The sequence below is a fragment of the Lathyrus oleraceus genome, chromosome 2, assembly GCF_024323335.1.
Source record: "Lathyrus oleraceus cultivar Zhongwan6 chromosome 2, CAAS_Psat_ZW6_1.0, whole genome shotgun sequence".
Lineage (NCBI taxonomy): Eukaryota > Viridiplantae > Streptophyta > Magnoliopsida > Fabales > Fabaceae > Lathyrus > Lathyrus oleraceus.
The window spans coordinates 377,729,452-377,747,368 of record NC_066580.1 but is presented as its reverse complement, the minus strand read 5'-3'; the positions used below and the strand labels follow the sequence as shown (position 1 = coordinate 377,747,368).

The 17,917-nt window shown below is 33.1% G+C and overlaps 1 protein-coding gene across 1 annotated transcript; it reads right to left on the bottom strand.

Annotated features, from left to right (window-relative positions):
* Nucleotides 1-236: 236 nt before the first annotated feature.
* On the bottom strand, nt 237-2,064 carry LOC127119596 (uncharacterized). The gene is made up of 2 exons (XM_051049850.1): nt 1,371-2,064; nt 237-916 (listed from the first exon to the last, which is right to left on the bottom strand). The coding sequence occupies exons 1-2, from the start codon at nt 1,754-1,756 to the stop codon at nt 466-468; spliced, it is 837 nt and encodes a 278-aa protein (XP_050905807.1). The 5' UTR covers nt 1,757-2,064; the 3' UTR covers nt 237-465.
* Between the last annotated feature and the right edge of the window lie 15,853 nt (nt 2,065-17,917).

Sequence of the window (17,917 nt, the reverse complement as noted above, 5' to 3'; positions counted from 1 at the left end):
TATACCAAACATGAGTTCCAACTTGTTTAATGTTGTGTATGTTGATAGTTCATTAGAGCCATATTCAACAGCTTGCAGTATTCTATTGGCCAAACTAACATTGTTCTGTTATGTTCTGTTTGACAGTAGGTACATATCATTGTGCAGAAAAGAATAAAAGATTATATACATTATCTCTAATATATGTTATTTACAAATTTCATATCAAATTGCTTAATAAGTATTTACAATTCATGTAAAAGAGGGTTAATGCAGTGCTGTAAATCGCATATCAGGAAAACAGTTTATTCAAATTCAGCTACGCAGCAGTGCTATAGCGATGCTAAGGCACTATTATTTCAACACTTTGAACTAAAAAACAACCTTAAAACAATAATTTGTTCAGATTCTACTATCCTACTGTGCTATAATGCTGCTAAAGCCACTATGTGATAATGCTAGACTAAGAGTTAAAGTGTTATTGGTTTAGTTATAAACAGCTTCACTCAAAATCCTACTTACACTATGTTTCTGTTGTGAGGTCAAATTCGATGGAAACTCAACATCAAACTTGATTCTAAGATTTCCTCTCTTGCTCGAGTCCTTTGCAAGTGGCATACCTTCATCCGGGACGACCTTTTCGTAGCCCGGTGTCACAATATCAGTAACTTCGACTGTGATATTTCTTCGATCCAAGGTTGTTATGTTGAGAGTCGAACCGACGAGAGCTTCAAGAAATGATATCTTTTGTGTCATTACCAAATCATGTCTATCCCTCTGGAATATAGCATGCGGTTTCTCTTTCACCACAAAAATCAGATCAAGCGGAGGAGAGCCGCGTAGTTGGTTTCCTCTCCCGGGAAAAGTGATTTTTGTGCCCTTTTTCCAACCAGGTTTAATGGTTATCTTCAAGATGTCTTCTTCCCGCTTCAACTCCCTGTCAAAACCAATATATAAAAAAAAAGTTCATTGTTAAACACACAACCACAATTGAGGCCGCAACAACCTCATTTAACAGCAATTCTCTCCAATAACAAATACTGTGATCCAAGTTTTTAAAAACAGTCCGTAACCGCGAAAACGGCTGCAACAAAACAGTACCAGTATCACCGTTATTCACAATTTTTAGGTTAAAGAACAAATTTTGTACGGTCCGAAATCACGAAAAGCAGCAACAAAACGGTATTAGTATCACCGCTATTCACAATTTTTAGGTTAAATAACAAATTTTGTACCGTCAGAAATCACGAAAAGTAGCAACAAAACGGTATCAGTATCCCCTTTATTCACAATTTTTAGGTTAAAGAACAAATTTTGTACCGTCGGAAATCACGAAAAGCAATGACTAATTAAAACTCTAGTAACAAAAATTAAGGAGAAAAGTGGATTACCCAAATTCATCAGGAACAGTTCTAACAAGATTGACCTTCTTTCTGCAACCACAATAAAGATCCTCAAGCGTGCATAACAAGTCACTTTCAACAACTCCAACACCTTCATCATCAACTTCCATATTATTATTCCCATCACCATTTTCAAAATCCACTGGATATTTCCCATACAGATCATAGATCCTACGCTTATTAGGATCACTAAGAACATCAAAAGCCTCAGAAATTCTCTTAAACGATGCATCAAACTCGTTTTTCCTCAAAGGCTCTTGATTAATCTTATCAGGGTGACATTTCCTTGATAAATTCTTAAAAGATTTCTTTATCCGCTCATAGCTTGCATCAGGGTTCACCTTCAGTATTCTGTAGTAATTCACACTACCCATTTCACAGAAAATTGAAGAAAATGAAGAAAAAAATTGTGATTTTTTATGTGAGAGTTAGAGAAAGAGTGAAACCTAATCCTAATTTTTAGGGATTTGATGTTAGAGTTAAAGAAAGAGTGAACCCTAATCCTAATTAATAGTAACAAGGTGAATGAGAAAATCAAAAGGAAACGAATTTTTAGCGAAATTTTTTGCAGAATAAGTGATACAGAGAATCAATCAAAAGAGGGAGATAATTATGATGGAAAATAATTAGAGTAAATATTTGTGATAAAAATAGTTTATTGATTTTGACAAAACCTACTTAGTTCTAAAAAATTAGAATTATGAAAATAAAATTAAAAAAACAAAATTTATGATTAAGAATCTTTTTGTTTTGATGGAGAGAATCTTAAAATGAAACCGAATTTGTTGAGCCTTATTAGTCACGGAAAAAAAAATACTATGTTGAGTAATATTTAAGATTTGGGAGAGATATGATATTTTTTCATTTTGAGAAGATTATGTTAACGAATGTTTAAAGATCTTTGTTAAGAAATTTTTAGTAACTATTTTTAAAATATACTACAATTTTTAAAGAAACATTGGGTGTTTAAATACTTAAAATATTCGCTAACATTTTTTTACTAATTTAAAAATTATAATTGTTTTGTTTAGGAACTAAATATGGACGCGGTTGGTGAATTGGATATCTTTAAACGATGGTGTTGATTTCATTTATTTCGGCGTGGGGTGGATTTGCATGATTAACACTTTAACGCTCAAGTCAGTTCAATGTTTAAGATGAGTGTATTGGAAAATGGAGATCATAAAGTGTATCTTATTTCTTGTGAGGATAGACTTTATACTTTAGGTCGAGTGGTGTGGATTTGAGATGAAATGGGTCTTGGCTATTTGGATATTTGGTTGACCTAGAAAAGTTGCCCCTAAGGCTTTGGCGAACACTGAGTGAGCTGGGGAAGCCTTTAGTTATTTTGGTCGGCCTCCAAGGTGAGCTAGACCTGAAACTTTTGGAGTCAGTTGAAAAAATAGTAGAAGGCAAGCGCATTAAATGCGTTTTCGTAATTGAAATGTTTCGTCGCCTTCTTCCAACACATGTGTTGATGTGACAAGTTAGGGCATGACGCAGTTCATAGTGCACTCGAGTTTGCATGTATCCCCAAAGATGAATCTAGCCGTTGATTTCGTAATTCATTTCTTTGATTGATATGGGTCGTCCAACCGTTCTCTCATATAAATAGGACGATTTGAGCATTTTGGAAACTTTTCGCAATCCTTGTCATTCGAGTTCAATCATATTCACTATCTTAGTAAACACAATCACTTCTTCTCTCATGAGAGCATTAATCATAATGATTGTAGTTCTTTAATCAAAATCCTGCTTTCTTCATTCATTATGCCTCATCAGTCTCACACTTCAGATACATCCTTGAACTCAAGTTTTTTCTTCAACATTTCATATTTTCTAGTCAGGATGTGTGATAATATAGTTAACTTAGCGAGCGATTCTGATAGTGAAACTTATTTTGTCTCGAAAATGGGGACATCCAATTATTCTCATCTCCCTCCTCTTGATTATGAATACTTGGAATTGGAAGGCATACCTTTATCTGACGATTCTGACTGAGCAAAGTATCTGGTGATTCCCTATAAGAATGAGCTTCTTCATCCAACTCATTAGAAACCTTTTTATCAAATATCGGTGATGAGGTGAATCTTGTCGAGATCCATATGCCCCCACCCATCTTAACCAAGAGGGAAATACAATCCAACTATAAGAGGAAAGAACGTGCTAAAAGTTTTATCCAACTTTGCCAGAGGACCAATAACTGTGAACCCAACGATGTTGAAGTGAATGCATACTTGGATCTTCGAGATCGGCCAGACGCAATGAAGCACTGATGAATAGATGCATAAGTAAGGGTACTCCACCCGTTATGAGTATTGGGGCGGCAATAGAGGTTGCAAGTATCGTGGTGGGCGACCCTTTGGAATGGACGACTCTTCTGGTGGACCTGGAGAAAAGGATATGCAGTTCCTTTAACGATTGTGTGATCCCACTATATGAGTGCCTATTCACAAGGATAAGACTGCAGCTACCTTTCTCGGAATTCAAAGTGGTAGTCCTGAAACACTTAAAAGTTTCTCCATCCCACCTTCATCCGAGGTCCTGGGTCTCATGAGGGTGTTCCAGCAATGTTTCGAGCATAAATCTTGGAAACCTTCCCTTGGATTGTTCCTTAATTTGTTCCACCTAAAGCGCTCCTCTCAAAATAACTTATGTAACCAATGGCTCCTTAGTTTCCATCCGGACAATCCTTGGTTCGCCCCCTTCACCCATAACTAGGGTGATTTTCTAGGGCGCTTTTTGCATATGAGGGCCCTTACGTTAAAGGCTCGTCTCACTTTTTTCTAATCCCTTTCAAGTTTTCTCGCTTCTATAGGAGTTCGTTTCTAAAGTATTGGTATTCTTCTCATCTCAATCGGGACGTCCATTCCTAGCGCACTAGGCTTGGTCCATAGGAAGGGTTTGACCCCTGTGAGGTGCCCCCTACAGATGTGAGAAAAAGGTGAATTGACACTTACGCCATTGTGAGCGTATTCAGTCAGGGAGAAAGGAAAGAGAATTTTTGTGAGGATGGAGTCTTAGTGTCTTTTTTAACATGTGTGGTGACATTTTACTGATAAGATGAACACTCTGAAGATTATCTATGATTTTTCTAATGCCCAAGGCATCAAGACTGTAGTTCCCTCTGCAACGAACATTGTTCCTGCTCCGACCCCTGTTCCCATCTAGGTTGCCCAGACTTTTACTTTTGTGCCTGAGGTCGATCAACTTGTGGATGTTGCGGCCAGTTTGACTCAAGAGGAGGCGCCTCCATCCCCAATTCCATCAAAGAATGGTCAGGATGAAGATTAATCCTCCCTCCAGAAGAAGGCTCTCCTAAGCAGTCTCATTTTTTTGGGGTAGATGTTTTAGGGGAGATAACTCTTTTTTGTATGGATGTCCGACATTTTTTCAACTGGGTTTGCTCGTAGTCATGAGGAGGTTGTTGCTACCATGTCGGTGTCAAACATGTTCTTCATCCAGAATTTATTTGGGAGGGAGAAGATGAAGCTTTTTTCTAAGGTCACCCACAACATATACTAGGATGCCTTTCTATTCTCCCTCGTCACTACTGGAAAAGGATATGTTCTTACTCCTAGAAACCCCTCTAAGGAAAGGGACACTTGGAAGGAGAAATATGAAGTTATGGAGCATAAGTGTTCTACCCTTCAGAAGGATCAAGATGAACTACGGAAGAAGGTCGAGCTTGCTGATTCTCTCCGAGAGGAGGTGAATTCATGAAACTCCCCTTCTACTCTGGATGCCTGAATAACTAATTTGGAGGATGCTCTTACGGTGGAGGGGGAGCATCTTCAATAGCCTCTGAGGCTGCTACCGACAATACTTGTTAGTTGGAGGAGAATCAGAAAATTCTTCGTTGAGAAGTCGAGGTCATGTCAAGGCTATGATGACTCTTGAAGACGAGTTTACCAGTATGAAGGCAACACTCCAAGATTCCTTCTAACGAACTATGCAACTTCTGCTCGGGGTCCGCGATCGATTTGTGGAACATGAGAAGAGGTTATGCTTTTCTATCGAGATTCGTGTTGAAGACTTGAACCCCTTCCAGAATGCTCCCGATGGGGTTTAAGATGGTGGTCCCGATACCTTAGCCCTGGATACTTTAGCTTTACCATTTATTTTGCTTTGTATTGTCTTTGTTCCTGTAATATTTTCCTGGCCATCGTGTCTTGGATGTAACAATTTAATATTTATACAAGCATTTTTATCTCAATGATTTATACATTATTTAGCTTTGAGTTTTGTACTTGTCAACATTTTATTATTGTTAGTATGTTGCAACTTTGTTGCTAGTAAGTTAGTGTAACACCAAGGTTCACTTAGCATCCATGCAAAGCAAGGTTATTAGGCCACCAAGCTTTTCTAGTGTTCACCGGTGAGTTGCAACTCTACGCCTTGGCATCTACGAAGGGTTGGCTGCTTAGTGTGTGGGAACCTTGATTTCTTTCCTTTTAGGAGGGAAAGAGGTGTCTTGCTACGATGAAGTATTTGATGTTCTCTTCACACATTCCTAACAATGGTCTTCGTGATTTAGTGCATGGCGCATTGAATGACGTTGGCTACCATTTTTTGTGGCTATATTTATTCGTTGTATTTAGCGTTTTTTATAGTAGCGTATTGATTTGTTCATTGTATTAATTGTATTTCTTGTGTTTCTTACATAGAGGATCCTGATCGGCAAGACCAATGAGACGCGTTTGTCTCTTTGTACTGCACACTGCATCAAAAAGTATCATTCACCGACCAAGGGTAGGATACCCATCTCTACGCCTGAGGCCTGGCTCGAAGTGAGGTGGACGTCTCCAAACTCCAGCGCCTACGCCCTTAGGTTGGCTAGCTCTGAAGAGGGTGGAATATCTACGTAGAAATGTGTTTAAGTTGTACTAGATACACAAAAATGCGCGTAATCTGTATCGGGTACAGAATCATGCGAGAAATGAATTTAAACCGTATTAGACACGCATAAATGTGTGTATTCTGTATCGCACACGCAAAAGTGAGAGAAATAAGTTTAAGCCATATCAGATACACAACAATGTGTGTATTATATATCGGACACACAAAAGTGCGAGAAACAAGTTTAAGTCGTATCAGATATGCAGAAGTGCGTTTATTATGTATCAGACATACAGACATGCGAGAAGTGCGTTTAAGTCGTATCAGATAAGCTGAAACACGTGTATTCTTTATCATACACACAAAAGTGCGAAAAATGCGCTTAAGTTGTATCAGATACACAAAAATGCCTGTATTTTGTATCGGACACATATAAGTGTGAGAAATGCTATTAAGTTGTATCAGAAACGCATAAATGCATGTATTATGTATCACACACACATAAGTGCAAGAAATTCATTTAAGCCATATCAAATAGGCATTAATTCATGTATTATGTATCATACATGGAGATTGGTGTGTAATCTTTAGCTCCTCACCTTTAGGGTCCTAAAGAGAGATAGACAGAAAAGAGTGCAATCAGAGAAAAATAGAAAACAAGTATTTTCAATCATAATGAAATAAATTTGTTATAGTGAAACAACAAAATGACTAAATAAATAAACCTTTAACTATAACACCGCTTTACCTCGCCCTTGTGCTTACGGTCAGATTCCCCGGGGGCCAAGAGTATGGTCGAACAAAGGTGAAGTCCCTTGAGAGGCCCATCCCCAACCTTTACGAAAGAACCTTAGCCTTCTATTTTTATCTAGTAATCTTTCTAAGGACCGAAGATAACTTCCGACCAAAGGTGAATTTGTAGGATACTTGGTTTCCTTTCTACCACAGTTCAAAGATTGTTTCTGAGCTATCCCGCCTGGACTCTAGCCTTGGCGGAAACTGTTGCACTTACCGGGCAACCTAAAGTTGTAGTTGTTCATCTCTCTTGTTCTTTGATCGACTCTAACTCTTGATGCACCGCCCCAGGGTCATATGGAAGAGGTAGTTTACTAGAAGGTCGTTAATAGAATCAGCTTGTCTCCTAGTAATAATTAACTTAAGCGATAAGGAAATGATGTAGCGAATTCAGCATTTTCCACCGACACCGCCTGGATCTAGCTGGAGGAGATCCAATTTAGCAGTTAGAGATTATTTAGTACCTATAAGAGGCTCTATAGTACTATACCTATATCGATCATTAATTGTTAACTCTTCATATCTTTGACGTCACCAAGACAAGTATCACGTTGGCGATGAAAGATATAGGCGATGTTAGATCGGAAGATGGATCATGAATCTTTGATATGATATCCAAGATAATTGACTTCACTTTCTAGTGAGCTTAGTGTGAATCTATATTTGGGTCTAGGATCCTTTATTCTCCTACTACGTGGAGTTCTCGAGGAATTAGAGATCTGCAAATCCGATGAATCGTAGTTGAAACAATTATTGAGTGGATCTAATGTGATGAATCTTTGTGTTTGATTATGAACGTTGTTGATTCAGTGACCTGAGGAGGTTAAGAAGTGGTCAATCGAAGATTGAATTTGAAATTATGGAAATCGTCGGAATCATAAGTCAATTTCCACATACGGCACCATTGTTACGTTCAGAAACCAGAAATTGATGTTGTTAGTGAATTGGATATCTTGAATTGGCGGTGCTTATCTCCTTTATGATAGTTCGGGATGGACCTACATGGGTAGCACTTAAATATACAAGCTAGTTCAAGGTTTAAGTTGAGTATAATAGAAAGTGGAGATAAGAGACTATACCTTGTTTCTTTTTAGGATTGACTTTATACTTTGGATCGAGTGGAGTGAATTTGAGATAAATTTGATCTTCGTTATTTAGACTTTTGGATGGCTCAGAACAATAATAATATTTACTTTTAAACATATTTACAAAATTTATAAATATTTTCTTGATAATAATAATCAATAAAAATATTATTAATAAAAAAACTATCTTCGCACAAGGAGTGCAAAAGCTATAACTTATTAAAAGTCAACTTAACAAAACATAAAATTTAGAGATGAAAAGAAATGAATACAACTAACAAGTCATCAAAAGTAGATGTACTCTAAGCAACTTAACAGGCTGAATCACCAAAGATTCGAGATAAGTTGAAAGTTTTCCTCTTTTACCTCGATCACTACTAGGAATTGCACATCTATTGTCCTTGTGTCTCTTCCTTCTCCGAGAGTGGTCATCAACTCTACGCATTTGTAGGTATAATTGTCTACAACCATCAGATGACCTTAGTGGTCTTAATTATGAGAACACCGTATGTCAAATGACATTATGTGAAGTTTTCATCTGTCAAGAAGAAGCAATGATCAAGATGTTGTATTAAGATCAAGATGTTGTATTAAGATCAAGATGTTCTTTATGAGATCAAGATGTCAAGCCAAATTTAATGATGACAACACCTAATGTCAAACAATGTTCGATGAAGTCTTTGATGATCTCCTGTCCAATATTACCTGATGAAGGCGTATATCAAAGAAGCTTATCAAGCCACATCAAGTTAGAAACTAAAGTTTAATATGAAGTGCTAAATCAACGATGAGTCAGAAAAGGATTAAGTCACATAATTGTTGTATGTTTTCTTTTTGGAGATTAGGGTTGTCGTCTTTTTAAAGTACTTGATCGATTAACAACTTGACTTAATTGAAGTCATTGTAAATCCCATGCATCTTTTTCCTTTTTGAGCCAATTTTTCTCCTATTATCATATGGATTTTTATCATTTCCAAAATACACCATAACTCAAATTTTAAACTATTATTTATCATTTTCTACTCTATTCTACGTCGTCTTTTTCTATTCCTCACAAAATTCGCCTTAGTGCTTTGAAACAAAAAAATATTTGTGAGGGTTATTGTTATGGGGTTGTGTGATTATTGTAAATTACTTAATATGGTATTGTCTCTAGTATAATATCATTAAAATAAGTTGTTGTTTGGTTCTTGTGATTAACTAGTTAAAATCTTTATTTGATTCTTGAGATCATCTGGTTAAAATCTTTATTGAGTTGTTGATCTTAACCTATTAAAAGCTCCTTTTGATTTGGAGATTAGCTTGTTAAAATCTCTCTTTTGGTTTATAGATTATCTTGTTAAATTCCCTTGTTTGGTTGGGAGATTAGCCTACTAAAATCTCTTGTTTGGTTCGTGGTATTAGTCGGTTAAAATCTACATTTTATTGTAAGAAGGTTCATGGAGATAACCTATGAAAATATCACATCTTTAGTGAAACTCTCAAGAGAAAACTTTTGAAGACAGGAGTAGGTCAAACGGTTAGGCCGAACCTTTATAAATCTCTGGTGGATGCTCTCTTTCTCAAATATCTTTATTTTATATTTCCTTTTTAAGCCTTATTTCTTCCTCCCTACCTCTTCTTTCTTTCTTTCAATTAATTTGTTTGCTTCTTCTCTGTTTAAATAATAAAATTAACTTAAATATTGTTATAAACAATTTTTTTAAAATAATTGAACATTATTTATCAACCAACACAATTCAAACCCCCTCCCCCGTCTAATTCATCTTCTATTTGAATTTACTTGATCAAAATATGACATCAAAGCCTAACTTCTGTTATAGGATTAAACGTCTTAGGAGATAGCAAAATGATTTCAAACACTTCTTTTATTTTTATCAAGGGAATTTTCATAAATATACCTTCATCATTTGATGGTGAAAGGTTTAAATATGGAAAGAAATAATTTAAAAAAAATTGGATTTAATTCAATTTGATTGTGATTTATAGAAATTTATTTTAAACGTTCATTTTGACCCTATTCATTTTATAAATAATGAAACAGGAGACAAACTATATTATTTGTGGACGATAGCGGAAAAGAGAAAATCACATCTTAGAATTCAAGTCAAGTAATTTATGATTATTGCGTTAAACACTAAAGAGTTCTTTCATGCTTCTAAATGTAGCACAATTAGAGTTAATCGATTAAGTCATTAAAAATTTCATCGATCTTTTTTCTTTTTGAGCTAATTTTTCTCTTTAAAATAGAGGATTTATACTCATCTCTAAAATATACCAGAAATTGAGTTTCAAACTATTCTTTCTCACTTTCTATTCTATTCTACTATATATTTTTCTATTCCTCACCAAAGATGATTTAATGCTTTAAGAGTGAAAAATATATGTGAGAGTTGTTATCTTGGTGTTGTGCGATTATTGTAATTTATTCAATATGGTATTGTCTCTTGTCTAATATCATTAAAAGGAGTTGTTGTTTGGTTCTTGAGATTAATCAGTAAAAATTTATGGTTGTTTCTTGAGATCGACAGATTAAAATCTCTATTGAGTTTGTGACCTCAGCGTGTTAAAAACTCTGTTTAGTTTAGAGATTAGTCTGTTAAAATCTCTCGTTTGGCTTGAATATTAACTTGTTAAAATCTATCGTTTTGTTTGAAGATTAACCTGTTAAAATCTTTTGTTTGTTTCGTGGGATTAGCCTGTAAGAACGCTTGTGGACATGATTTGTGAGAAACTCATATTTTAGTAAAACTCTTAAGAGAAAACTCTTAGAGACAAAAATAAGTCAAGTGGTTGGGATGAATATGTATAAATCCGATACTTTCTTTCTCTTATATCTCTCTCTTATCTCAAGAGAAAACTCACTTTTTAAAATTTTGTTTGTTTTCATATAAAAAAGTAATTATAAAATATTTAACCTTTCTATTTATAGAAATTCTTAATTCATCTTTTTTTTTTCAATTTTGATCCCTTCCCACTCATTCTCACCAATTTTTTTCAAATGATCGGTAGAATAAATTATTCTAACTCGTCAACCGACTCTTAACATCTATTTTTAAAATATTTTTTTTTATCAAACACTCAACTATAATTTTACTATTTAAAAATAAATAAATGAAATGTCACGAGTTCAAAAATGAACTCCTATCTATAATATCTCTACAAAACAAACAAGTGAGTTGCATCAATCATACATTTTTAAGACAACTTTAGTTAGACTCCAACCACACTCCCAATGTTATTGACTAGATTTAATTATTTGTCTAAGCTTTTAATTTTAAAAAACTTGACTTTTTGCATAATTTTGAAGAGAACACTTATCAAATATGAAACTAGAAAGAAAGACTACGTGAGTGTTTTGTTTTCTTTTTACTTTTCGTAAATTATGATCGAATGCTTGAGTCATAATGGCATATCAACAATAAATAAAAGTAAAGTAAGTAAAGTATAACTTTTAGTGGGCAGTTTCAAAAAAGTTATAAATTTGAACCCACTCCACAATATTAAACATCAATATATCGTTTTCTCATGGACTGAAATAGTTTAATGTATAAAAAAAATATTTTTAATTTTTATAATGTATTTTAAAATTAAATTTTATTGTGATTTTTTGAATTAGTCTTTAATAATTTTTCTAGTAATCGTCTTAAGCAAATATTGTTATAACGTTTAAATTCCTAATGATTTTTTTTAGAAAAAGTGTAAACAAATATTGTAAGCATTTAAACACTTAATTTTTCTAGAAATAATAATAATAATTATTCTACTATTTGAGTTATAATTTAGGAAGAAACTTATTTGAAATTTCTTTATAATATTTTAAAACATTTATAAAAAAATACTATTTATATCCAAAATCTTAAATATTAACCCAAATAATATATTTTTTATTGTAATTAGTGCTAATAGTTTTAAATACTATGAGTTGCCATGTTTCTAAAAATTAATCTTAAAAAATTTCATTTGTATCTTATTTTATTCTTCTAGAATTAACACAATATTTTTAGAATTCAATTTCTTCAATTTAGTGAAATGGGTAGAGAGAATTACTACAGAATATTTAAGGGTGAACCCTGATGCAAGCTACGAACAATTAAAAAAATCGTATAAGAATTTATCAAATATATGGAACTCTAATAAGATTAATCAAGAGCCTTTGAGAAAAAAAGAGTTTGAGGCAAAGTTTAAGAGAACTTCAGAGTTACTTTAATAAGCGTAGGGTTTATAATTTCTATGGAAAATATCCAATGAATTTTGAAAATGGTGATGTGAATAATATGGAGGTTGATGATGTAGGTGTTGGAGTTGTTGAGAGTGACTTGGTATGTACCTTGATGACCTTTATTGCGGTTACACGAAGATGGTCAATCTTGTAAGAACTGTTTTCGATGAATTTGGGTAATTAACCTTTTTCTTTAATTTTTGTTGTTTATTAGGATTTTAAATTGTAGTGAATTGGGATTAAATACCAATCCTTGATTGTTATTACAACTATAGAAAGTTGTGACTTTTTTAAAAGATAGTGGTAGAATCCAAGGTTTTAAATAAATGTCTCATTCGAGGAAAGATTTTTGCGGTTTCTGTATAGATATTGAAGTTGACGAAGTATGAATTAACAATAATAATTGTTATTCTACTATTTGAGTTATAATTTAGGAAAAAACTTATTTGGAATTTCTTTATAGTATTTTAAAATATTTATAAACATAATCTTTTCGGATTAAAAAAATACTATTTATATCCGAAATCTTAAATATTAACCCAAATAATATATTTTTTATGGTAATTAGTCCTAATAGTTTTAAATACTATGAGTTGGCATGTATCTTATTTTAGTTTTCTAGAACTAAACACAATATTTTTCGAATTCAATTTCTTCAATTTAGTGAAATGGGTAGTGAGAATTACTACAGAATATTTAAGGTGAACCCTGTTGAAATGGAACTCTAATAAGATTAATCAAGAGCCTTTGAGAAAAAAAAAGTTTGAGGCAAAGTTTAAAAGAATTTCGGAGTGATCTTAACAAGCATATGATTTATAATTTCTATGGGAAATATCCAATAAATTTTGAAAATGGTGATGTGAATAATATGGAGGTTGATGATGTAGGTGTTGGAGTTGTTGAGAGTGACTTGGTATATACGCTTGAGGACCTTTATTGCGGTTACAGGAAGATGGTCAATCTTGTAACAACTGTTTCTGAAGAATCTCGGTAATTAAATTTTTTCTTTAATTTTTGTTGTTATTAGGGTTTTAAATTGTAGTGGATTGGGATTAAATATCAATCCTTGATTGTTATTACAACTAGAAAGTTGTGACTTTTTAAAAGATAGTGGTAGAATCCAAGGTTTTAAATAAATGTCTCATTCGAGGAAAGATTTTTGCGGTTTTGGTATAGATATTGAAGTTGACGAAGTATGAATTAACAATAATTATTATTATTCTACTATTTGAATTATAATTTAGGAAAAAACTTATTTGGAATTTCTTTATAGTATTTTAAAACATTTATAAACATAATCTTTTCGGATTAAAAAAATACTATTTATATCCGAAATCTTAAATATTAACCCAAATAATATATTTTTTATAGTAATTAGTCCTAATAGTTTTAAATACTATGAGTTGGCATGTATCTTATTTTATTTTTCTAGAACTAAACACAATATTTTTCGAATTCAATTTCTTCAATTTAGTGAAATGGGTAGTGAGAATTACTACAGAATATTTAAGGTGAACCTTGATGAAATGGAACTCTAATAAGATTAATTAAGAGCCTTTGAGAAAAAAAAGTTTGAGGCAAAGTTTAAGAGAACTTTGGAGTGATCTTAACAAACGTAGGATTTATAATTTCTATGGAAAATATCCAATGAATTTTGAAAATGGTGATGTGAATAATATGGAGGTTGATGATGTAGGTGTTGGAGTTGTTGAGAGTGACTTGGTATGTACGCTTGATGACCTTTATTGCGGTTACAGGAAGATGGTCAATCTTGTAAGAACTGTTTCCGATGAATCTGGATAATTAACTTTTTTCTTTAATTTTTGTTGTTATTAGTGTTTTAAATTGTAGTGGATTGGGATTAAATACCAATCCTTGATTGTTATTACAACTAGAAAGTTGTGACTTTTTAAAAGATAGTGGTAGAATCCAAGGTTTTAAATAAATATCTCATTCGAGGAAAGATTTTTGCGGTTTCGGTATAGATATTGACTTTGACTTCCCGTATAGATATTGAATTTGACGAAGTATGAATTAACAATAATTTTTTTAGGATCGGGCTAACTTGTGCCCTTAAGGCACAATTTAATAATATTACAATTAGAAAATTTGTGTGGAATAAAATAATATTTTAAGTTTCAAAAATTTAAATGCACTTATTTTAAGAGAATATTTGTACAAATAAGTCATTAACTTGTGTTCTTGGGGCATATGTTAGCCTTAACCTTCTTTTATTATCATAAAGACAATGAATAACAATAAAATATCAACATGTTGTGGTCATTTTCGCCGTAATACATCCTCTTTTTAAAACCTTTGGTAGAGTTAATACTTGATTGATTTTTATCTTCTATATATCATAGTATTGGATTTGGCTTTGAAAATTTGATTATATAAATGATAACATTTGCATGATAGTATAAAGAAATAACTTAAAGATTTAAAGATTGTTAGAATTTGGAATCACACGTGATTAGTGAATAATGGAAAAATTAGAGTGTGGAGAGAGAAAGAGGAATTGAGAGAGAAAAATTAATGGAGGGTGAGAATATTTTCACTAACATTGTCGATGATGCCTCCAAGATATTTATACAAGTATTACAAGATGATTGGGATACAAGTAACACAATCAAGTAACTGAAAAAACAAAATTCTTGGACCTGTAACGAGTTAAACTAAACCTTTAACCTGTTACAACTATTACCACAAATAAAACCATTCAGTGGTAACCGGTTACGCTCACGATGTATTTTCTATTTCTTAAGCTCATAAGTGATTTTCTCCCAGGTGTAACTGGTTACACCCCCGTGTAAACCGGTTACAACACTTGAATTATCAAAAACTCTTAACACACCACCTTAATTCAAGTGCTCCAAGTCTCCGATTCCCATGCTCATCTTCAACCTTTTAACACATCATTTGTCACTCCCTTAGTCAACAAATCACCCACTTGGTCTTCACTTATAATTTTAACTTTCCTTCACTAACAAGTTTTCTCAAGTAGTGAAACCTCATCTCAATGTGCTTGCTTCTCCCATATACAATTGGGTTCTTAGCAAGATTAATCACGAAAACATTATCAACCAAAAGTGTAACAACATCATCCTCATTGATGCATAACTCCTTTAATAGGTTCATTAACCACATGGCTTGGTACGCACATAACGAAGCGCAAATGTATTCGGCCTCACAAGACGAGAGTGAAACTACTTATCCCTTCTCCGAACACAATGAAATTGGTGTTTGTAGCGGTAAATTCATGACCATCAAGCTATGGATAAGCTAGACGTCAATAAAACCAGAGTCGTCACCGCGCTTTTATTGTTTCCAAGGGAAAAGGGAAAAGTACGAACAAAACCCAAAAGATAAGAAGTTTTCAAATCAAAACTAATAAAATGCCAGAGATTACATGTAAGGGGGTTGGTTACACAGAGGGAAGGTGTTAGCACCCAAAGTATCCTAGGTACTCCTAGGGGAGCCCTTTTTGTGTGCATATGTGTTTTGCTACAAAATGATGTTTGCAATAAATGGAGTGGAGGGATGAGAAAAGAATTAATTAATTATATTTTTGTGTTCGACAAGACCTTCGGACTTGTGCCTACGTCCTAACATAAAATGAGGGATCAAAACCTCGTAGTTTGTGGTATCAATTTCAAAGTGATGCATTGCTTTTAACAAAAAATTAATTTTAACAAAGGCGCAAAAAGCCCAAAAAGGTTTGAATGAGTATTAGTTCTTTTTGTCTTTTCAAATTTTAAGTCAAGTATAGTTAAGTTCATTTACAAATTTGATTAAGAAAAGAGTTTAAAAATGCAATGACATAAGACCAAAGTTTCTAATTTGCAATCAAGTATGAGTTTAGAAATCACAAGCAAGAGAAGATTTTAAAAGGAGGGAGAGATTTTAAATTTAAGAAGTGGGAGGAGATGAAGAGACTAATCCTAAGCAAAAATTAGAAGTTAAGAGTTGAAAAGATCTGACCAATGGGTTGAAATCCAATAGACAAGAATGTCATATTGAAACCCAAATTTCCCTTGGACTTTAGAATAAAGCAGTATCAATACACATATAGCAATATGAGGATTAAGGCATCAAATAAAGATATCCATATCCAAGCTTAGCAATTCCATAATCTTCTTCATAATCTCCCATGTATCAGATGACTTCAGAGATAGGCATTAAGCACAGGTTCAAAGTAACAACTTTAATAAGATCATGTAGCAGATGAACTCAAATGGATCTTCAATATTTGTTTCAGATGAAGTTTCAATTCCCAAGCACTTGGTTTCATGAAAGTTGGCATTGGCCAAGTCCTTTTTGCATGAGGAGTGTTGCCTAATTCTAAGTCCAACGTCTCAGATCAAATCCAACAGTCCACACAAATGTGTTTTAGAGTTTTTGTTGTTATTATGTACATTCAAGTCAAAGGACCACAAATACAAACAAGTATATACAATCACAATATAATTACAAAGTATGGCTCAAGTGAGCAAAGTGAAAATGGAATTAAAGTAAACAAGTTAAATGGTATGAATAATGGAAAATGAATAAAGACTTAAAATTAAAGTGCATAAAACTAAATGGCTTGAAATTAAATGTTAATTGTTAGTTGATTAAAAGTTATTATTGCTTTTGCTTTTGTTTTGTTTAAGTCATTCTTTGGAGAACACTCAACCCACTATTCACAAGCATGGATCCTTGAACCAAGACATCTTCCAAAGGAAGGAAAAAAGGCCAAGTTTCCACACAATACCATGAAAGAGGGGAGACTTACAATATCACTTACTAGAATGCTATGCCTTTGGGTCAAAATTTAGCGCTATGTTAAGCAATTGTAATTGGACTTATGTAGAAGTCACAACTATTTAAGGTCGGGCAATAGAAATTTTAGTGTTAATGCATGTTAAAGATATGGTATTATGAACCATACTTCTAAAACATACCACACTTAAAAGAAAATGGAAAAAGGGATGGACCTAATCTCATCCATACTTATGTTGATTTTGCAATCAACTAGCCTTAGGATATAAAGATATCATAAGTCAAAGAAATGGATATGGATAGGATGAGATTAAGATGAAGAGGAAGGGGGAATGAGATCAACACAAATTGGTCAAAAGAGGACTTTCATCAAATTAAAATCATTCATTCATTTTGGGAGATGAAATGTATATTTCATCAATCCCCTAAATCCAATGATTTTAACTCAACAAAGTCAAATCAACCTTGACCAATGCCCAACAACACAAGTCAAACTCAACAAGTCAATATCAAAAGCTCAACACAATTTACTTTGCAAATAAACAATTAAAATTAATTTAAAAATGCATTAAATTAAACTATGGTTGGTCAAAATTTTATAACATCATCAAAACACCAAATACATGACCATGAGATTTGTCATAGGTCAAACAAGGTCAAAGGACCTTGGAGAAAAAATTTCATAATTTTTGGAAACTTAAAAGTATTTTTAAACCATTAAAAATATTCACAAAAACAATTAAATCATGAAAAATATTAATAATGATCCAAAAAATAATTTTAATTCAGAAAATGAAAGAAGATTTTTTTTTGGTGAAAGTCTCATATTTTTT